The sequence below is a fragment of the Candoia aspera genome, chromosome 2 (genome assembly GCF_035149785.1).
Source record: "Candoia aspera isolate rCanAsp1 chromosome 2, rCanAsp1.hap2, whole genome shotgun sequence".
NCBI lineage: Eukaryota > Metazoa > Chordata > Lepidosauria > Squamata > Boidae > Candoia > Candoia aspera.
The window spans coordinates 121367860-121391214 of NC_086154.1; the positions used below are offsets into that span (position 1 = coordinate 121367860).

General features: G+C 35.1%; 1 protein-coding gene across 1 annotated transcript in view; it reads left to right on the plus strand.

The window, feature by feature from the left end:
* The window catches only part of LOC134490419 (cholesterol transporter ABCA5-like), a 55829-nt gene that overhangs the window by 5978 nt on the left and 26496 nt on the right, over nucleotides 1-23355 (plus strand). Inside the window, exons 2-13 of the mRNA XM_063293447.1 lie at nucleotides 3049-3253; nucleotides 6067-6228; nucleotides 11213-11310; nucleotides 12159-12388; nucleotides 14204-14345; nucleotides 16092-16280; nucleotides 17563-17710; nucleotides 19580-19748; nucleotides 20460-20518; nucleotides 20798-20908; nucleotides 21634-21809; nucleotides 22458-22577. Coding sequence (XP_063149517.1) covers nucleotides 3049-3253; nucleotides 6067-6228; nucleotides 11213-11310; nucleotides 12159-12388; nucleotides 14204-14345; nucleotides 16092-16280; nucleotides 17563-17710; nucleotides 19580-19748; nucleotides 20460-20518; nucleotides 20798-20908; nucleotides 21634-21809; nucleotides 22458-22577 — 1809 coding nt within the window. The remainder of the gene's footprint in view (nucleotides 1-3048; nucleotides 3254-6066; nucleotides 6229-11212; nucleotides 11311-12158; nucleotides 12389-14203; nucleotides 14346-16091; nucleotides 16281-17562; nucleotides 17711-19579; nucleotides 19749-20459; nucleotides 20519-20797; nucleotides 20909-21633; nucleotides 21810-22457; nucleotides 22578-23355) is intronic.

The following is a 23355-nucleotide window of genomic DNA, read 5'->3' on the forward strand; positions in this document are numbered from 1 at the left end:
TGATCACAGGACTCTGTTCCACGCCCCTGCCCCCCCAACAAGAAAATGCTATCCAGAGAACAAAAGGCATGATTTCCTGGATTCTTCTTACCTCCGGAGAATTCTTCAGGCTGCAGGGACCCAGCCTGTGCCCAGAAAATGCTGCACCGCCGGCACTGCTTAAAAAAGCGGTACCTCTCAATTTGCCATTCCCACAGGAAGTCCCAGAAGGATACTATGATTGATGATATCAAGAATCACTGACTGGAGAGGTAGGATTGATGCACTATCTCCATCCTGCTGTTGCCAGAGGTTATCAACATGCATGACCAATGCTGTCTCAATGTTATACCAGGCCTTGAACCTGAATGAAAAGAGTCTAGATAATCCATTTCCTCCAGGGTCTTCTGGAGCTGGATGCCAAGTACCTTTTCAACACCCTCCCCTAAAATAGGAGGATTGGAGACTGGACAAAAATTGTCCACTTCCATTGGATCCAACAGTAGCTTCTTGAGGAGAGGGTCTCTTTCAAAGCTAAATGAACCACCCACTCCCTCAGAACATTCACCACCACATGGACCCAACCTCATATCACTTTATGCAACCAGGAGGGCCGTGGATCTAAAACAGGTGGCTGAACTCATGGCTCCAGAGCCCTGTCCACTTCATCAGGACAACAGGTTTGGACTCATCCCAGATAATCAGACAGGACCATATCCATCTAGTAAGTTCTCTGAGCAGATTGCAACTGGTAAAATACTCTAAAAATTATAAAGATATTAAAAAGAAAATAATAAAACAATAAAATATAATTTATAAAGTTACAGGAGTATGGCAGGACAGGTTACGCCCATATTGCAAGCACCTGGGATTGCTTTCCTCCCTTTGTTACTCCTACGTCTCTTAACATAAGGACGTCAGGGCTGCTATTAAAAAGCCCTGTGTTTGGAACAGCTGTGTGGGTGTGTGGGGGAGAGAAGAAAGATGTAAGAGGCAGCGAGGGAAAAAGCAGGAAAGGTTTACAGAAACGCGAGAGGGAAAGAACAGGAGATTCTGTCCTCTGAAAGGAATAATGTATTCAGGAGCAGAATTGTAGTAGAAGTATTAGGGTGTAGTAGCTATTGCAGTAGAGTTTAGTAGTTATAGTAATAGGGTATTAAACAGTCATAATTTAGTGATACAATGTATTAGTTAGGAATAAGCACTGCTTAGAGTAGTTGTAGTAATAGAAATATAGGTCAGGAGATAGGAAAACATATAATTAGTTCGTCGCTTAGATAGGCAGAGCACTTTTATCCTACAAACAGTTGGTTACAAGTAAAGTACCTCCCCAATATAAAAAGGGAGAACCAAAGTTCTTGTGTGCAGTGTCTTATTGGGGAATGTCTTGGGGTGAGTCTGAATAAACAGTCCCTTGGTTATCAAACGAACCTGTGACAAGGAGAAACACTGTTATCAATTTGCCTGATTATGAGCAACTCCAGGGGATTCATTAGAGATGGTTTGATTTCCCTTGTAGGGGAGAGCAGTAAAGAATGTTAGCATTTTATAAAGCATTTGATTTCTTTATAAATACACATTTATAAGTAAATGCATAATTAAAAACAAGCAGATTTGCTGTATCAGGTTAGTTTACAAAAGAAGTGTCCCAGTCTCCTCAAATACAACCCGTTCTCTTTTATTTAAAGCCCATCCCATTTACGGAGTGGTTTAGAATGTCTCAAATCAATTGCACATTCAGCATTCCAGAGAAATTTCTATATCAAATTATTTTCTGTCAGCTTTCATATAAAATATTAAATTAATGCCTGGTATATATACATACACATATATACATACATATAAGAACGTGTAATATCCCAAACTTACCAGAAGTTTCTCATCGGTTATATATACCTCTCAGAGTAAAGATGTAATGCACCATTCTGACCATTTTTCCTCTGGATCATGTGGATCTGCCCATTCCAGAAATAGTGTGGCAGTTTTTCTGGAAGTTAATCTTCCTAACAGGCAGCAGTTTGTGATACCTGGATGTGCTCTGGCCCAGGAACAAGTCTATGAAACATCTTTAAAGAAGACTTTAAAGCATTTCATACAATAATCTCATTTCTTTTCCAAGCAGATGCAATGAAAATAACTATTATTTAGAATGCAACTTGATGCCTACAGTTAATCAACAGCACTTTAGATGGCATTTGACTTTAATGGGCAAAATTAACACATACAGAGTTTGCATGGTTTAATTTGTTCATAGTATGCAAACTGAATGCCACAGTTCTAATAAACTGCTCAACTAGTTTCTTTGCTAAAATGTGCTTTAAATTAATTTTACTTACCGTATAAAATGTTATTTTAAAGGTCTTGAAATCCATTTTGAATATCGTGCATATCAGTTACATCCACATAGGGATCACAAAAGGCAAGATGTTAGTTGTGGCAGGGCTATCCAAGCCCCTCGCCTTTTGTATGTGTATCACTGTGGCATGCATGTACAACGGGGTGACCTTCAGTCATACTGCCACACTAGCCATCCTACTCATTTTGACCTCCCTGGGGACACTGCTGACATATATATTAATAATTCATTCTTGTTTGTTTCTCTGTAAAACTTGATTTTAAAAAATCAGATTATTATTATTAGTAGTAGTAGTAGTAGATTTTAATCTCATCTTTTATATATTTTGGGTGACTCAAGGTGGCAAGCATACCTAATACGCCTGCCTCCTATTTTAGCTTAAGGTCATTTTCAAAAATGCCTCTGGGCTCTGTACAGGAAAAAGCGTGGGCAAGCCAGGTTGATAGAAGACATCCAAGGGAATTTGGGAAGATTGTGGGGAGCAGTCTTATCAGTTTGCCTTCTGATAAGTGGGTGCTTTGTGATGAATCCCTCTTACCATGCAAGCTGTTTTCTGAATAGGCAAATTTTAAGCTGCATTTATCTATGTTTCATCTTAAAAACATTTCTGATTAATTTTAAAGCTGCAATTATGTGTGTTTCACCTTATTGCAGATATAATTGAAGATGGTTGTTTTTTACTTATTTCTATTTCACTTCTTTCATTTATGCAGGAAATCCTCATCCCTCTTTCCTTACTAGGTTTGCTAATCATTATAAGCATGATACAGCCAAACAAAAGACATGGTAGGATGCCTGATGCCGTTCTTTATTCTACAAATCGCTCAAGCATTTCTGAGTTTATTGTTGGCTACACACCAGTAACTAATGTGACTAGAAAGATCATGCACAAAGTGTTTGCAGAATACTGCCCAGAAGGTACTGAGAATGTGTATGGTATTTTGTCATAAATAAAATTGCTTTTCTTTGGAAGTTACAGCCCTTCAATGGCAGAACAGTTGTGATCCCTTCATGAAACTCTATTTTCTCCTATGTAGACAGAATTTTAAAACTCGCTTTCAAATTTGGTAATTTAAGTATGCAAAAAACCAGAGAAAGGATAAGATGCTCTTTACTGCTCCAAAGTAAGTATTTAAGCTCATTGTTGTTGGATCCTCCATTGCAGAAATTTGTACATAAAAACAGTGATGCCGTTTTTAACATTAAGAGGTCACAATGCATTAGGTAGATTTTTAAATAAAAAAGTTCCTTTGTTTAGTTCATATTAAGAATGCATATGATTGCATTTTTAATATTGGTATGTTGCATTTTATAAGAATTTCTTATTTAATAATGGCTCCGTTTAATATTCTTACAGTATATCAAATGTTCTTAAGTGCAGTGCCGTTGAAGAAAAGTGTTAATTCAAAACATACATTGCTCCAATAGACTTGTTATATTTCTGCATTTTCCTTGGGATTACTTTTGTCATTTCTTTCACACTAGTGATTAAGGTGTTGGACCAGGAGCAGGGAGACCCATGTTCAAATCCACTCCAGGCATGAAAATGCACTGGGTGACATTGAGCCAGTCATTCTCTTAGCACAACCTATCTCACCAGGCTGTTGTTATGGGATAAAATTGGAGGAGGGGGGCAGCATGTGCCATCTTGAATTCCTGGAGAAATGATGGAATATTAAGTCTACCAAAAAGAGAAATACAGTTGTACTAACAGTTCACCTAATCAGGCAAGAACTCTGAATCCTTGCACTTAGCTCAGATATACAGAAGGATTCAAGGATATTTCTACAGGGAGTTTTAGCTTTGCTCTTTTGGGTTCCCACATCTTTGTCTTTGACTGGCAGGAAGCTGGTTGTATTCTGACTCATCTGCCCCAAACCTCAAATAGCAAAACCTCCATTTTGTTATTTGAGGCACTCGAGCTCATCATAGCTAGAGCTGCCTTCTCATTGGTGGGAATTTCTCCCAACATGTAGCTCTGTGGCATTGCCCTCTGCTCTTGACTGTGATTGTGTTATAAGGCCATGGTGCTCACAACAACAGATTTGAGATAAATGCATTAGAATATATTAAATGGGGGTGCGGGAGAGAAGCAGCTATAATCTTTCTTGATGCAGAGAAAGCTTTTGATGACTTGGAGTGACCATTTTTATATGCAATATTAAATAAAATAAACCTTGGAGAAGAATTCAGTACATGGGTAGAAACCATATACCAATGGCAGAGATTACAGAGCACTCTCTGCAGACTTCTCAGTAGGTGAAAGTGCTACACAAGGATATTCATTCTCTTACTATTTGTGATTGCTTTAGAAGTATTAGCAAATAAGATTTGAAAAGATAAATAAAAATCAGGCATCAAGAATCATGGAGAGGAATATAAATTAAATGTTATGCAGATTATGTACTTTTAACTATCATGCAACTGCAAAGTGCAGTCAGATGGCTGATGAAAACAATTAGGAGATGGTGACTTGAGAGGTTGCATGTCTGTGAGCACCATGTGAATTTTAAATTTTATGCCATAAACATTGGGTTTGGAGTTTTTAATTGAAGCACAGAGCATTAGCATTAATTGTGGTTTGTCTGTGAAAACAATTAAAGGTTTTGGTGAATTTTCCAGATACAAATTCAGTGCAACACCCACCCCACCCCACCACAAGGTAATAAGATATTTAACTCAAGAAAAAAGTTTTTGTGTAGAATGACTCTTGTTGACAGACAGCAAAAAATCCAGTGTAGTTCTTGGATCCATTTGGGACTGCACCTGACAAGTAGCAATAAAGATATATTTAAAAATAATTATAATCAATTATGGAGAGAAATTAAAAATATATCTTGAAAAGTGGACAGATTTAACACTCTCCTGGCTAGGATTAATATTGACTGTTAAAATGGATATATTACCTTAGAGAAACTTTTTATTTCAAATGGTACTAATTTCCATCCCAGATAAAACTGGCAAAGAAAGTCAGCAAATTTATATTGAATGGGAAAAAAAGAGTAAAATCTTACAAGACTCAAAAGAAAGAGGTGGACTTTCTTTTCCAAATCTTAAACCATATTACTGTGCAAGTTGCTTGTCATGATAACAGAATGGATAAAATCCCCAAATAGCAGAATGTCTATATTAGAAGGAGCTGATCTAGCCAATAGACTTCACTGGTGTTTATGGTATAAGGAAACAAAAGAAGATAAAAATCTGAAACCATTTCTGCTTTGGACTTAGATTTCTTTTACCTGACCACTGAAAGGGTGTGAAAAATATTTTTGGTTCTTTTTTTGCTTTTTGAGAGGTTCGGGAAGATTACAAGTTGAAAACTGGTGTATTAAGCTGGATAGAAGCTATTTCAGCTTTTTTTTTAATTGAAAATGACAGCCAAAAAAAAAAAATAGCACCACCAAGTTTGGACTGCCCAACTTTGGAGGGATTGGGGTCACTAAAATAGGGCAGTTGCATGCATTACACTGGCTGCCCACCCCTATATATATAAGCTGGATGCAAGGCCCCAGAGTTAATACTAGCAGTGCATAATCTTGTGAGTATGATAACAATTTATTGGTTATTAAGAACTGCAGTAGTTCCCATATAGTTTGCACATTTAGTCATTCCCTGATGAGTAGGGGCAACTAGAGGTTTTATTGTTTGGCTGGGCTCACAAATGAGTAGAGCAGTTGAACATATAGTACTGCATTCCTATCACTATAAAATAAGCTTTTAATATTTTGCAGGAAAAGATGCACAAGAATTTCTGAATGAACAAGAAATGAAAGAAGCTAGCCTTCTTAGCCCAGAAAAGTTTATAGGTATAATTTTCAAGGATTCTATGTCCTACCATCTCAGAGTTCCTCGACAATTGATTCCAGTATCTTCAAGCCATTTAGAATTAAAAAGTAAGTATGAATATATAAGATATATGTGCTTTAAAAAAAATAGAGCACTTACCTTGCCTAATTTTGTACAGTCTTTTTTTTTAATAAAGCTTTATTAATTTTCAAGATATATTTAAAACACAAAATAGAGAATATAGAACAGATAGCATAATAGTCTAAAAAAGAAACAAGGGAAACTAAAACAGTGCAAGAATAGACAGAAAAACGCAAAAGACAGGTGACTTCCGACCTTCTCTAACACAGATATAAAAGCACATAAAAGTTAATCTCTTGCTATTAATTAAACATTTAGTAACATTATTTCTCTAAAATCAAACCATTAATCATCAAAACCCAAAATCAGAATCTCATTTTTTTGCGTTACAAGCACATAGTCCAAAAGCAGCTTCAAAATAGAAACAAATCCAGTTACAGTATTTTCTCTTATCAGTGCTGTCAGTGTAGCCATTTGTGCCAGTTCCATCAATTTAATCATCCAGTCCTCCACTGAGGGAATTCGTGCATCCTCCCATCTTTGAGCGTATAAGAGTCTTGCTGCTGTTATCATATATAAGAACAGAGTTCCATATAGCTTCTCAAGCTGTTGGTCCATCAATCCCAAGAGAAATAGCTCCGGTTTCAGTTGTAAGTCCACTTTGATAATCTTTTGAATAATAATACATATTTGATTCCAGAATTTCTTAGCTTTTTCACAAGTCCACTGTAAATGATAGTCCCCTGTAAACATTTCCAACAAACATTTGATACCCCATTATACATTTTAGACAGCTTATCAGGAGTTTAATACCAACGGTACATCATTTTATAAAAATTCTCTTTCAAATTATAATTCAGAGTAAATTTCATACCTTTGTTCCACATATTCTCCCACTGTTCAAGCATTATATTATACCCAAAATTCTTAGCCCGTTTAATCATACAATCTTTAACATATTCATCTTCTAAATTCAATTGCAACAACATTTTATACATTTTCTTAATAAGATGCTCATCGTTTGTACAAAATTCCATTTCAAATGGTGTTTTTTCATGAACAAAATTATATACTTTCTTATCCAAATTAAACTGTTCTGACAGTTGTGCATAATTAAATCAGTGACAAATATGACCTTCCAATTCTAGTTGTTCCCTTGTTTTAAGTTTAGGTATCCCTTCTTCAAAATTCAGCAAATCTTCATATCTCAACCAGTTTGGTTTGCCTGCCATCTCTCTTCTAAAAAAAGCTTCTTGAGGGGACAACCACATAGGTACATTAGGAGACAATATTGGTTTATATTTATTCCAAACCCTCAGTATGGCGCACCTAACAAAATTATTTTTAAAATCTTTATTAACTTTAACATTATCATACCACAAGTAAGCATGCCACCCAAATCAGAGATCATGTCCTTCTACTTCCAATAATTTCATATCCTTCAAGGTCACCCAATCCTTCATCCATAGCAAACAGCAGGCAACACAATACAATTTCAGATCAGGCAAACCTAGACCTCCTTGTTCTTTGGCATCTTGTAACAATTTATACTTGATTCTTGGTTTCTTCCCTTGCCAAATGAACTTAGAGATACCTTTCTGCCATTGTTTAAATGGTAGGTCTGTTGTCAAAATCTATTACTGGTATTACTGGAACAAAAACAAAATTCTAGGCAAAACATTCATCTTAATCACAGATATCTGACCCATCATTGACAGTCGTAATTTTTCCCACCTTAACAAGTCTTTCTTAACATCACTCCACAATTTAACATAGTTATTCTGAAACAACATATAATTCGTGTTTGATAATGTCACCCCCAAGTATCTGACCTTTTTTTCAACTATAAAACCAGTCTTACTCATCAACATTTCTTGATAGTGTGTAGTCATATTTAACTCATTTTTTTTTTACTTTTACTTTAATTTGATCCAAGATAGTCTGCATTTTTTGTTGACATTTCTTTTTTATATTACAGTTATGGTAGATAAGGTGACCTCTCATAACTGCCTTACTGGTATCCCAAACAGTATTTAGGTCAGTCCCTTTGTCTAAATTGATGTCAAAAAACCCTTTTAAACTCCTGTTGCAATCAACCAAAACATTTTCTCTTTGTAAAATAGCTTCATTCAATCTCCATCGAAAAGCCATAGAAGATCTCTCTATTTTCAAACTTACTAGATTGTGATCAGAGAATGTCTTTGGTAAAATATCAACCTTACAAATTTTCTTAACTAAGTTATGTGAAATCCATATCATGTCAATTCTTGAAAAGGATTTATGTCTTTCTGAGTAAAAAGTACATTTCCTTGCCAATCCATTTTTGTGTCACCAGGAATCTACTAATGCCAAATTGTCTATCATGTCAAAAAAAGACTGTGGGAGTCTTCCTTTGTTTAAGCTTAATTTCCTTTTCAGATGTCCTGTCCAATTGTGGGGAGGTTACACCATTCCAATTTCCTAGTAGACACCAGTATTGATATGAAAAAGATGACAATTCATTCAGAAGATGTCTAAAAAATTTCCTTTTATCCTCATTTGGTACATATATCCTCCCAATAATAGATTTAAGTCCATTAAGTTCAACTACCACTGCTACGTATCTGCCATGTTTGTCAGAAAGCAATAAACACAGTTTCAGTTGTGATTTAACATATATGACAAGTCCATTTATCTTCTTCAAACCAGCTGAAATAAATTCCTCTCCCAAATTTTTGTTCATCAAATATTTAATATGTTTTTTCTTATATAAGTCTTTTGTAAGCATATCAAATCATGGTTTAATTTCTTTAGATAATTTAAAAAAAATCTTTTCTGGGGGGCATTCACCCCATTAATATTCCAAGTAAGGTAAGTACAAGCCATGATCAGGCAGACATTCCATCAAAGTCCATAGATGTAGCACCCATCTCTACGCCTTGTGAAGTGGATTCTTGAAGTTTAGCTCCAGGTGTAACTTTCTCATCTACTCCCCGATCCAGATTAGATCCATATCTAGCAAGAAAGTCCTTGGCCTTAGGGATGGAGGTCAATCTTTGCTGTTGAAGCATAAAACTTACACCTTCCAATCTTTCCCATCAAAAAACAAGTTTATTTTTTTTCAAATTCTCTGTTAAAAATGCATAGTCTTTTCTCTTCCTCAAAATCCTTACAGGAATCTCTTTCAAAACAATTATATCCACACTGTCAATATTTAATCTTGATTCAAAGTGAGTTTGCAAAACCTGGTCTCTTGTTTTCCTTCTAGCAAAATGAACCAAAACATCTCTTGGTTTATTATTTAAAACTGCATATCTTGAGTTGATGCGGAAAACTTTATCTAATTCATCCTCCATTCTATCTTCCTCCCAATCCAGTAATTTTGCCAAAGTCTGTAGGATTTTTTCATCAATATTCTCCCCTTTCACCTCAGGAACTCCTCTCAGTCTCAGACAAAGATCCATGTCCCTAAGTTCTAACAGAGCCATTTTATCAAGCTCTTTTTCTCTGTATTATCCATCTTAGTTTCTAACATCTCTACTCAATCTGTTACTTGTTTCACCTCTCCAGCGGTTTTTTCCATTTGATGTTCAATCTTTTTCTCAAAGTCAGAATATTTACTTTCCATCATTTTCTCAAAGTCTCCATATTTAATTTCCATCCTTTTCTCAAAGTCAGAATATCTATTTTTCATTTTCTTCTCAAAGGCATCAAAAGATTGTTTAAAGGTATTAGAAATTTCATCAGTCATATTTCACATCATCTCCCCATCATCAGAACCATGACGAGGTGGTCTCTTAGAAGCCATGATTAGTTTCCTCTGGTGGTTAAAATTAGCCAATACAACCAAATCTTAAAGTCAATGGAAAAATACTAGAGACTGAGATAATTCAAAAGCAAAGCCTTGCCACTAGAGGTGCTTATGTGGAGTATCCAATTGACTCATTAAGAAAAGAACAACACTCACTTTCTCGCTGTAGCCATGAAAGTTCCAATTCCAACAGAATAGATTTGTTAAATCCCGAAAGGAAACAATAAAAATATCACCAATTAAATCCAAATATATAGATAGATAGATAGATAGATAGATAGATAGATAGATAGATAGATAGATAGATAGATAGATATAGTCCTTTGCTTCTATAAAATAAATCCACAATTCAGCTTTCGGTTCTTTTTGCCCAAAACGTAAAATACGAAACCAAGTTCAAATGCTCAACGGTTAAGTTTCAAAAATAATGTAAAAGTTACCAAGAGAAAGCTCATCTCTGTGTTGGAAAAAGCCTCTTTTAAACAAAGAAAAGGCAAATAAATTGGTGCATTAAGAAATGGTGTGGTCAGTTTTAGAGTCCGTTTAAACGGCTGCATCGTGGCTTGGGAAAGGATGACAATCCCACCTCCCAGCTGATCACTCACTGCTTGATTTATAAACTCCATTTACGATATCCTTGCTATGATCAGCCATCCGGAGAACATGGGGTAATTCCTAGGGTTGTCCTTTATCCAGGGAACATTTTTGGGCTCCAGGGAATCCTGCCCAAGCCCTAAAACACCATGCTGCCAGGTCTACTTGCGAAGCTAATTCGCAGAGAGCCGCTGTTCAAAACACCATTCCCATCGGAAGCCCTGATTTTGTGCAGTCTTGAAATAAGGAGGTAAAGAATTTATGTTATAAAATAGTATAGTAAAACTGTTCAGTAGTGATAGGTAGTAGGAACCATTGCATGTGATTTTAGGTCATGCAGATTATGTAAACTCCAATAATTTGGTGAAAGGGATGATATATCCAAACAAACATAACAATATCACTAAATAGGTGCTTTTGTATTTCTGCACGTTAGAATTAGTATTGGCCACTATAGATTCATCAGGCCATTTGTCCATCCCATTATGACATAGAATAATGGAGATGCAGTGAATTCATAGGTTGTTGGGATTTGAATGTATACAACAGAAATAGCACAGTTTTAGCATATTTAAACAATTAAAGTAAGTTAATATTTTCTTTCATATAGTTTGTTTTTTCCATAGCTAGTTGTTCGAGACCTTCTGAAATGTGTGAAGCTGAGGTATACTGGTACTATGGATTTACAGCACTACAGATCTGCATTGATGCAGCAATTATACAGGTAAATGTAAATAATTTAGAAACTTATACACTTGAATTTTTTAAAAGTACTGATTTTTTTCCTTGAATTTTGACAGTGGCTGGGTTAGATATCACACCAAGCCATGATTTGTTAAACTGTGATTTATTAAATAAACTGTAGCTGATTAGGTTCACAATCAGTAGTAAGACAGAAAATATGATTTACAATGGCTTGAGTTAAACACCATACTAAACCAAAGCTATATAAATCACATTAGTATGTAGTGTGTCATATAAGCATTGGCAGCATTAATTCAAATATGAGAGGACGTAGCTTAGAACCTCCCCATGAAAAGAAAGGCATTCTCAGACTCTTACAAAATAGTTAATAAAGCTCCCAGTGTTTCAATTTTTAATGTAAGTAATTAGTAATTTATTTGTTTTTATTTTCAAGCAAGGGACTGGTCCTATTAAGTTGCTGTTCCATATATCTTTAATATAGATGTATATATTACAATATAAATATATAGGAAATGTCCCATGTTGATGAAACAGTTTTAGTGCTCTGCTTGACTGTGATTTTTAGACAGCTTGGTGATATGAAACAACCCTTTCAAGTCTCATGTGTTAGGCAAAGCAAATAATTTAATTTAAATCTAAGACAGTTTTTTCCAGTGATAGTATTCCTTCCATTGACAGAAAAAGGAGGGGTTGCTTAGTCGGTTGTAGCCAGCCGAGGGAATGTTTTCAGGAGCAGATTTTCCCTTGGGCAGGGCTGGATTTCCCCCTTTGATATATTCAAGCTTATCATTGACTTTGAAAACAGAAACAATCTGTCAGAGCTCTAGTAATATTCAACTTATTTTAACCTTCCCTTCTTTTTCTAAGGTTAAGACCAATCATTCCATTTTGGAAGGCCTAGAGGAAACAGAAGCTGTCCTAATGGGAAAATCTGCTGCAGTAGAAATTGATTATTTTCTTTGCGGAGTCATTCTGATTTACTTAGTGATTGCTTTTTCGCCGTTTGGGTATTACTTGACAATCCATATCATGACAGAAAAAGAGAAGAAATTGAAAGAATTTTTAACAGTCATGGGACTTCATGACACGGCATTTTGGTACGTGAACCTATTGGTTCTGTTACATTAAGTAAATAGCATGGGTATAATGTTCTCTCTTAATATTGCATTATTCTAGTCATAAGAAAAGCAGCATATCATACTTCAGATCCTAGGATAAGGCAACTTAAGGAACTGAACAAACTAAAAATCCATCTCAGTTTTATGTGTTCTTTTGTTCTTCCCTTCCCTTCTGTTCTTCCCTCCCTTCTGTTCTTCTGCAGGCACTGGAATCCCCTTCCAAAAGTTTAGCTAAAACCTTTAAACTTAGATTGTTTACATTTGATCTTTCAGTTATGAAACAGAATGCTTCTGAGATGTATTTAATCTTGGTTGTGTGGTTGTAGTTAGTGTTTCTAGTTCAAAAACCTCAAATGTAAACAAGTAAAAAATAATACTTTCTCCAATACTTTTCACATGTTGACTGAAAATTAGAATATAACCATTTTTCTAATTAAATATACTGCTCTTGACAATGTTAACATAACAAAAATATAATCTGCTTTGAATGAGTATGGTTGTGTGTATGTGTTGTAGATTACGTTTTCATATTATCGTTTGTAAGTTCTTTCTGCATTTTTATCTTTCTTTAATACTTCTTATCTACTAAATATTTATATTTTTTAGTCCAAATGTGTTAAGTGATTTTCAACAACAGCTGGATTTTTTCCTTTGTGTTTTAGCTATCAAAAGGGAAGTCAGTTCTTTTGACTACTGTTATGACATAATGTTAGTTAACAGTACATCGTATGAGGTTAATTATTACAGAAATTAAATCTGTAAACTATTAATGCTACTAGAATGATGTAGAATTCAAGCTATATGCCAAAACAGGAAAAATGTTTGGAAATAGTAGTTTAAGAAAATTAGAGTTTTTCTTAAAATGTGATGTAAGATTTACTGAATCTTTTTGCTTATGCAAGGCTGCTAGAGATCAATAGGGAGGCATCCTAATCTATGCTTCAGCTACTCTTACACAAAAGTGTGCCATCTTTGAGCATGGCTCCATTTATTTTACAATGACTAAACTATTAACTTCTTTTAAAAACTATATAGTTTTACAATCGTATCAATGTCTTTTGATGATCACCTCCATATGAAAGCATCTGTACCACAATGCTTATAGGCAGGAACAACACAGGCAATTGTATAATACAGTGAGGGATTTTAAAGCGCAGATACTTTTCAGCATCTGTAATACCATAATACAATCCTCTATAATTTGAATCAGGCTCATCTACAACACTGGAGTAACAAACTCAAAAGCTAACCAATTATTCTAGTTTTTCCTAGAATAAGCATGTTTCCAACTTAGTTCTTCGCCTAATATTTTTCTGTATGTCTTTTGAGTAGCTGTCCATAGTACAGGTAATCCTCACTTACCAACTGTCTTGTTTAGCAACTGTTCGAACTTACGACGGTTGGAAAAAAACATGATCTCCATTCAGGCGGCTTCGTGAAATCTCAAGTCGCAGTCACATGATGTCTTGCTTAACTTCTTCCTTCAACTAAAAAAACCCATAAGCTACTCTAATATTAGTTGTTTTCCACCCATTAATACCCATTTCTTGATAGAAAACTACCCAGCAAAACCCTTGTTTTGGAATTTAATTAACTTAATATGTTACAAAAGAGACATACAGCAATTATTTTGTATTCTTCTGCAAATCTCTGTTTCTGTGCTTTATTTATTTCATGTGAAGACTTATGTCAGGGCTGTCCCTCTTTATTGCCCTGAATATTTTCTTTCAGATCAATAATTTGCACAGGTTACTTTAAATTCATGAATCTTCGTTTTGTGCTTCTTTCTTCTAGGCTGTCTTGGGTCTTACTATACTCCAGTCTGATATTTGTTATGTCCCTTCTCATGTCGATCATTGCAACATTCTCTTCACTCTTTCCTCAAAGTAGCAGCTTTGTGATATTTCTTCTTTTTTTCCTATATGGAATATCTTCCGTAAGTGTGTGTGTGCGCTTATGTGTGCATGCACTCCTTGTCGCTATGTTGTGGATACTGTGTTAACAAATGTGAGTTCACCTGGCTGCTGATGTTCTTAGAGAATAATTCTGGGAACTTTTTACAAAGGTAGCCAACAATACAAAACAATACACTTGGAATATACAGTATATCAGGAGCCTGTACAGTTCTGGCAAATGCATTGCTTTTAACAAAGAATAGCATAAGAAAATGGGTAAATCTCCAAAGCATCCATAGGTGTTCTGCCACATAAGGACCAGTATTGTATGTGGATATTGGGTGCTGTGCAACACCCCCCAAATAAGCGGAAAAGGTGCTTTGAAGCATGTGGGAGTGAGAATATAGCAGATATTCACAACTCAGGATCCCAAGTCTGTCCTCTGCAGCTGCCACATGATTCTGGGAAAAGCCACGGCTGCTTTAAAGAAATGCAGACAGATGCATACTCATGTCCCTGCACACTTTGAAACAACTTTTTGAAATAAATTCCAAAGAATTGCACAGTTCTAAGGGGTAAGACCCCATTACTACATATTTTATTTATTGATTGATTGATTAATCAAATTTATCACTGCCCATCTCCCACAAGGGACTCTGGGCAGTTTACAATAAAACATAAATAAGAATATGAAACTGTAAAACACTATAATACATAATACAATAAATATAAATATATTCATGAAAAAAGTAAACAGTAATGAAATAATGATTGCAAAAGACTCAGTGATACTGCTTAATCCAAAATATGAAACACAGAGATATCATAGGAATTTACCCACATGTCAAAGTGAGTAGACATCCAGCTATTATGCAAGTGTTCCTTGTATAGATGCAGCTTCTTCCCTTGTAGTGCTAGACAGTCAAGCTGCAAAAAGCAACATAAAATCCCTCACTTTTCTTTTTAACCAGACAAGGCCGTAAATGAAACATAACATTCCCTGTAACATCATAATGTGTAACGTCGCCACATTCAAAGTATGTGTGGACCAGCAAAGAGCTTAAGCCTCACTAAAGAATGATGTTCTCCCACAAACAATTGCATAGTTACAAAAAAGGCAAGTTATTTGCACAGGAAAGCCCATTATTCATTAAGGAGGTGGGAATTTCAACATGCTATTCACCTGCCCAGCACTAAGATCTATCCATTATCTTAACAGGAGTGATCTAAGACAGCAGTCCAAGCCTTGCAGTAGGGAAACATTGATTTGATTCTTTCAAAAAAGCCATCTTCAAATTTTGGCTGTTGGTGGCTAATAAATGTCAGTAATATCTGATGTGTAAGAAGTGGAGAAAGCTGAACTAGAACTTGTATTTCTTACTGCTCAGTTTAGTGCTTATAATTTAATGTTTATGGTTAAATTTAAAATCACATAATCCAGAATGAGTAAGTTTTTAATAGGGGCTTTGCCTGTGGAACACAATTTTAGTATACACAAGGTTTGAAGTTTCAACTGCATGGACAATCTCTCTTTCAAGAAGGATAAAATATGCATATATAGGAATATGCCTGAAATAATATCTTGTTATAAACAATGTAGTCCCAACACATCTGCAGGGCATTTGGTTGGAGAAGTTGTTATACTGTATTCTCTGTAGGAAGTTCTATGTGAGATAAACATAGAACTTTTTGTCTTTTGTGATAGGAGGCCACATATAAAAATCTGATTTTGACATTTTAAATTAAGATTTCTTGTGCACTGAAATATGTTTTCTACTTTTGTTTAGATTTCCTTTGCCTTTATGCTAACATCACTTTTTAAAAAATCAACAAATGCTGGCTCAGCTCAGTATTTCACCACTGTGGCTTTTGGTGCTATAGGTCTAACCATTGTCCTTTTGGAAGACTTTCCAAAATCCTTTGTGTGGTCATTAAGTCCACTGTGCGAGTGCACATTTTTAGTTGGCGTTGCACAGGTTAGTAAAGTATCCTATTTGCCTGTTACTATTATTTGTGACTGTACGAACGTTATGGTACTTTGGTACACAACAAATATATGCTTGTTTCAAGCATTCAGTAAATGTAATACTTGTTTATTAATGGCTTTCTCATTAATTCAGATACGTATTTTCTGTTTAAAATCAGAACTGGGTCTTGTTAACACTGAAATTTGTGCACTTATTGCATCTTAATTAAAATTTGCACAGAAATTTGTGGGTTGGCATTTGACTTCAACAAAAAGAATTGCATTGTGTATCATAAGCTTTCATACTATATACTGTATGTACGGCATTACCACAGTGACCCCACTGCTTAGTACTTTGTACAGATTGGTATTTCCTTAGATTTAGGCACAATCCTTGATGAGCTATAATGTTCACTTTTGATGTAAATGTACTTCCAGTTAGTTGGCTATACCATTAATTCAAGCTGCAAAACCTTTTTTCCTCCTATTCCCACTTGGCAGGGAACTTTTCCACTCTGCTTTTCTCACTGTTTAGACTACATTTTAAGTGCTAGAACCATGATATTAAACTGTTTATTGGGATCTCTGGAGAAAGTGTTTTTCCCAGCACACTTCTATAGCAGAAAGCAGTGGAATGAAAATCTGAAGGAGAGGGAGCTGCTGACTTTTAATGTTGCTGAATTTTTGTGGAATCACAATCTGAGTAGAACTGAATAATAAAATAACATATTTATAAGAACAGTCTGAAGTTATAATCATAGGCATCTCTGGGAGGGGAAGGGGGCAAGTGATACAACACATGTCATGATATCCTGATGGAAACCTTATGACTTGCCTGCTTGTATCCAGTGTCAGGACACAAATACAAAAGGGTGGGATTTATATTATGGCATCACAATACATGCTTCAGCCATTTTTTTGTTATCAAAATAGTAGTGGGTATCTTTGGGTGGAGCCTTTAGTTTAAAATAAAGGAAGATGTAAAATATAGCCTCTTCATTACATGCTGCTACACTCCCCAATATTCCTTTTTGTTGCCATGATCACAACTTCTATTGTAGTGCCAGCTGCAAAATAGAGTTGAAGACTTGGAGAGGAGAGAACATAATGAATGTAGAGGTCTGATTTTCTGAGCATTCATTAGCTTCTAACTGCTGGTTCCAATCTGAATTAAGTTTGGGGAAAAATTCCCTCTCAGTTACTATTCTGTGATAATCAAATTAGATTTATGTAACAATACATTATTTTTCCTTAATATTTTAATATTGTTCCATTTTCACATTTGCTTGCAGGTTATACATCTGGAAGATTATGAAAATGGAGCTGTTTTCTCAAATTTAACTCATGGCCCTTACCCACTAATTATTGCTCTTACACTATTGGCTCTTGATAGCATGCTTTATCTACTCCTAGGGATTTATTTTGATCAGGTGATTCCAGGTATGTTTATTAGAACTGAAAAGAATGCAGATGGTGAGATACAGTCGTAATCAAAATTATTCATCCCCCATTGTAAATCAGGTTGATTGTCAAAATGTACAGACTTTCAGCTGTTTGCAGTGAACAAATCAAACAAAAGCAATTGAAATAGCTCAACACAATCAGAGAGGGCTTTTTGAATCTCCTTGTGCTGAGAGAAGATTATCAGCGGGGACCCCATTATCAAGTCTTCTCAGTGATGGCCCCCTCTTCCCTTCTAGTGGAACAGCCTTCTCCCTGTTTTGGGGACACCCCCCCTTAAAATTCCAAGGAGTCATGAAAATATGGCTCTTCAGGAGAACATTTAGAGACATGAATGGTGGTGCTCAGTTATGTGTTTATATACGGTATGTTCAGTAACCAGTCAGATACAGTACTTAAGTAGGAAGCAGTTATTGTGAATAATAGAAAGCCTTGGTTTTAGTTAGAGAGCATCCATGAGACTTAATATTCCTGTTCTAGGATGTATATTGCAGAAGCTCAGGGAAGAGAGTGTCATGAGCACTGATGGTGAGCAGGAGGGGGCCCCCATCCAGGGGGGAAAATGCATGTGTAGTAGTGAGAATTTGAGCAGTCATTCAAAGAGACACAGAACAGACCTGCCTTGACTTTTGGGGTTTATCTGTATGGGTTTTCTCACGCTTCTTCAGTTTGTTAGGATTTTCTGTCTAATGTAGCAGTGATAAAACACTAGAGACCTATTCCTCGTCTCGGCATGGTTCCTGCTTGTTAGGACAGAGAGAAAGCGTTATATTACAAACTGTGCTAAGCCATGGTTTATTAAACCTTAGCTGCTGGATAAACTAAAATTGGCTGAGTTTGCACAACTGAATATGCCATAACCCATGGTTTTCAAACCACAATTTATTTATTAATTAAATTTCTCTGCTGCCCATCTCGTGTACAATACATAGCTTCATACCATACAGCCAAAAATAAATCACATTATGAGTTGTTTCAATGTGTGAACCCAGCCACTTAGTGAACAAGTCTTTATGAAGCAGAGTAAACATCAGATGTGTATTTCTAGGTAACAGTTTATAGGCTGCATTAGGCAACATAGAGTCACACTACACAAATTATACAGACGCGTGTAGTAGTATATGGTCTCTGCCCACATTATTCAGTCTTCCCACATATTGAGTGCTATACTTTCAGTGGACAGATAGAAAAAATGCCTTTAGGCACATGTGAATGTGGAATTCCACTCAATCTATCATCTGTCTCATTTGGGATGAAATGAAGATATACTTCATTCAGGATGAACCATTTGAAATCATATTTCTGATATATATTCTAAGTAGTCAGATAAATCTGACCATTAAATCACAACAGTTGACACCTAAATGGACTATTCCTATAGTATTTTTACTGACAAACCTTTCAGTATATACTTTGCATGCCTTTTCTTAGCTTGTCTTACATAGGAGCAACATCTTCAAATTACTTTTATGCTCAACCTTGCTTATAACTATTAGTCATGCAAACTTAATATGGGAATAAATTTGTGCACAGTACAGTAATCTTCACAACTTTTCTAGAATTGATTCTAATTCCCTGTGCCCTTGAACAATCCTGCCAAGAAAATACAGAGTAGTACTCAAAAATGAAATGCGGTAGGCTGGTGGGGAGAAATAAGGTCTTGGTCAGTTGGAGGAGTTTGTATAGATAGAGTAGTATGTATATATGCTGTATATAGAGAGCAGAAATATTAAAAGTCTTTCAACTTTTCATTATGTTACTTTTTTTGTTATGTTACCTTTTTGAAATGCCCCAGTGCTCCAAAATATTTAATATTTACATTTTTATATATGGGTATTTTATTTTCAGGAGCATATGGATTCCGACGAAGTTTTTTCTTCTTTTTAAAGCCTTCATTTTGGATAAAAAGAACAAGAAATTATGAGGAATTGTATGACAGCTGCAATTATGAAAACCTAGATTTCAGTGAGGTCACTGAGCCTGTACCTTCTGAATTTAGGGGAAAAGAAGCTATCAGGTATGACAGATTAATTTTGGTTAAATTTAAATTGATAATACCATCATGCCAGTTAATATATATTTTGTATGAGAAAGTAACAAGGTAACTTGTTTATACAGCCACAAATAATGAGTACCTTTAGCTGAATAAGGTTTTCCTTTTTAAAATGCAGGAACATGGAAAATAAATACTATCTTTTATATAAATATTATATATAATTTTCATATGTAAATATTCTTTACTCTCCCACATGAGGTTATTTTGTGTGTGTTTCTTGGCTGTGTTCATTTATAGCCAAAGGGAAAACAATCCATATTGGACAATGGCATTGTGTTACTCATTGGTTTCCATACACTTAAACCACAACACCATAAAAAGCATCTGTATGTCAGCTCTTCAAGGTAGACCAGGTCAAGAAGCAGACCCCACAACAATACCTGAATTCTTCTTTATTGATATATGGTATAATAACCGAATCTTGAAAGCCTGACGGTTTCCCTTTCTTTCCCTTTGATACCGAGAGAATCAAGGCCAGTCTAGAGTCTTTTTCTCACCCTTGCCTATCTTTATGGGCTAAGATGATGTTTTTCTAGTGGCTGCAGGTTATCCCTGTACTCTGTGAGAGTGGCTTAAAATTCCATGCATGCAGAAGCTACAGTGTAGACTGTAACTCAGATTTCTTTAAAATTGTCTGTGCTCTCAAAATGTCTGCCTGTTCTTTTTTTTCAGAATCAGCCACATTGAGAAATCTTTTGTTAAAAAGGATGAAATTGTGGAGGCTTTGAAAAGTAAGGATGTTTAATTTTCAATTATCTGCGACAAGTTGAAATTCTTGCACTTTTTTGTCACGGTGGCCTAGCATATAGGGAAGTTTCTCTTAACAGTCATTGATTCATTAATTCATTGAGGACTTTAATTATGTTCATTGTTAAAGTTAATATTAAAGCATAGCCACTTAAGAGTGAATAAAATGTTCCTTAAATGACAATCTAAATGCTTATAACGGGGCTAGTAGCAATGCTTTCTGATATACCAAATTCCCCCCTAAGCATTTTATTTTTTAATAGATTTATCCTTTGACATATATGAGGGTCAGATCACAGCATTACTTGGACACAGTGGAACAGGCAAAACAACTTTGATGAATATTCTTTGTGGATTGTGTCCACCATCTGACGGTATATATCGTTAAAATGTTCTCATTTTTCTTTTTAATGCACTCTTTTTTAATCTTGCCCATTTTTCCCTTTCTATATTAGTCTTGAATTAGTGTTAATCAAATTTCAAAGATGAATTAAGTACATCTTTCTACTTCTCTGCTGTCCGTAGAATGAAGAATTCTACAACAGGCATCCAATCTGCTGTTTCACTTTCATTTTTACATACAAATTCTCCTGGCAACCCTGGAAGAAAGTATTCCCCTTTCTTCCCCTTAGCAGCATCCTGCCTATTTGCTGGAGAACATCCCTTTGTATTTCTGGAGGTGGCTGTTTCTCACCAAATGTGGTTCTACAATAAACCAGAAATTTAATAGATCCTGGTTTAGTGGAGTACATATGCACCAGATAAAATCTGCTCCTACACTGTATGCATCTGAGGATACTAAAATCCTCTTTGCCATTCTATACATATGTAAAATACCTAAGATATACTGACTGTACATGCATAAAATCCCATTCCCATTTTATGCATGTATAAATTCTGTACAATATGTCAAATATGCATGCATAAAGTTTCATTTGAATTTAACATTCAGCATTCTGCTGTAATAGATAACCCTTTCTCTCTATTAGTCTTTTAAAGGCTTTAATGTATTATGATAGCTATATCTATCTCATTATGTTCTATCTGTTGTTAGCTGTATGATGATTTATTTCCTCTCTTCATTATTTTTATAAATTAGGGTTTGCATCAATATATGGATATCAAGTTTCTGAAATAGATGAAATGCTAGATGTAAGAAAGATAATGGGAGTTTGCCAACAGATAGATATATTTTTTGATGTATTAACTGTGGAAGAGAATTTATCAATAATTGCCTCTGTTAAAGGTATACCTCCCAATGATGTAATACAAGAGGTGAGTCAGATAAATACCACATATATAAAGTACATATTTTTATAATTTTGATCAAATAAAATTACTAAGAATGTTTTCTGTACTATGGCCATAATAGGATTCATCAAGCTGAAGTCCATTAAAATATGTACCTTGTGAAAATGTTAACATATGTATAACTGGATCAGTGAAATAATTTTTCTGTACTATGGAAAATAGGAAATTAGAATTTATAACAAATGTGTAATTTAGATTTGAAATAATTAATTTCATAATATTTTTCTTTATTTCAGGAAACTTTGTAAAATAGGGAAGCTATAGGAAAACATCTACCAAACCAAGTGCTCCTAAAAATTCTTGTATTTAAGAAGTCATATATCTATGCCTGGTGTGTGTGTGTGTGTGTGTGTTGTATGTATGTATGTTGTTTGTACATATGTATGTATAAGCTTTGCATCTCAAAAACTGTTCCAAGGAATCTCTGTTGCAGGGGTTAACGCTTGACTGAGCTGTTGAGCTGATTGCTTGGAGTAAGATGATGTTAGGCTATTGTAAGTGTTCCTAAGGTTGTTGATTATAAACTGCCTAGAATCTAGACTGAATTTGGTGGTATACAAGCTTGTGTAACTAATAAACATGATTAAAACATGTTCTGCTGGATTTTGTAAGGTTCAGAAAGTTTTATTAGACTTGGATATGCAGCTCATTAAAGATAATCAAGCAAAAACCCTGAGCGGAGGGCAGAAAAGAAAGCTGTCGGTTGGATTTGCAGTTCTTGGAGATCCAAAGGTAAACACCAAAAGGACAAAATGGTTATTTATTTTTCCTCTCATCTCTGCATTGCAACTATGCAATAGCCAAGTATTTGTAAAATTAGTTACATTGCAAAATTATAATTTCTATTGACCTTATTTATTTTTTTAAATCAATTTATATAGCTGCCCATCTCACATATGTGATTGTGGGAGGCTTACAGTAAAAATGAGTAAAATACATATAATACAAAGAATAGAAATATATAGTGGCCATAGCAATTATAATCTATAAGGTGAAAACAGGCCATTGTTTCAGTGATTGCCTAGCTGGTGGTCCTTGGTTCAGTTCTGACAACTGAATGATGATAGGTACCTATCTTTTAGTAGCAACATGTCAGAAGATTGGCAGGGCTACCAGGGCAGATTAATGTGAGATCTGTGGGTGAGATAGCCCACATTTTAGAGCAATATTTTAGTTTTCCTGAGGAGGATTAGTTTTTTAACCCTAATGTTATGCTATTACATTTATGAGATATCTCTCTCTCTCTCTCATTAAACTACCATTAGCTTTGTTCATTTTTCTCTTGAAATTTACTAAAGTGATTAGATTGCATTACTTTAGCAGCTCATATCAGAGGCATACTAATAAATTCATTGTTTGATTGACTAAATTGTGTCAGAGTGCCTCGAGATCAGTCTCATTCTTGCCTTGAGTATTTTGACTCCCTGGAGAAATTCCAAAATCCATTTTGCAATGTGGCTCATAACTACATTAGTATTGCTTATGGTTCTGAAAGGAGTAATAGTGGCCT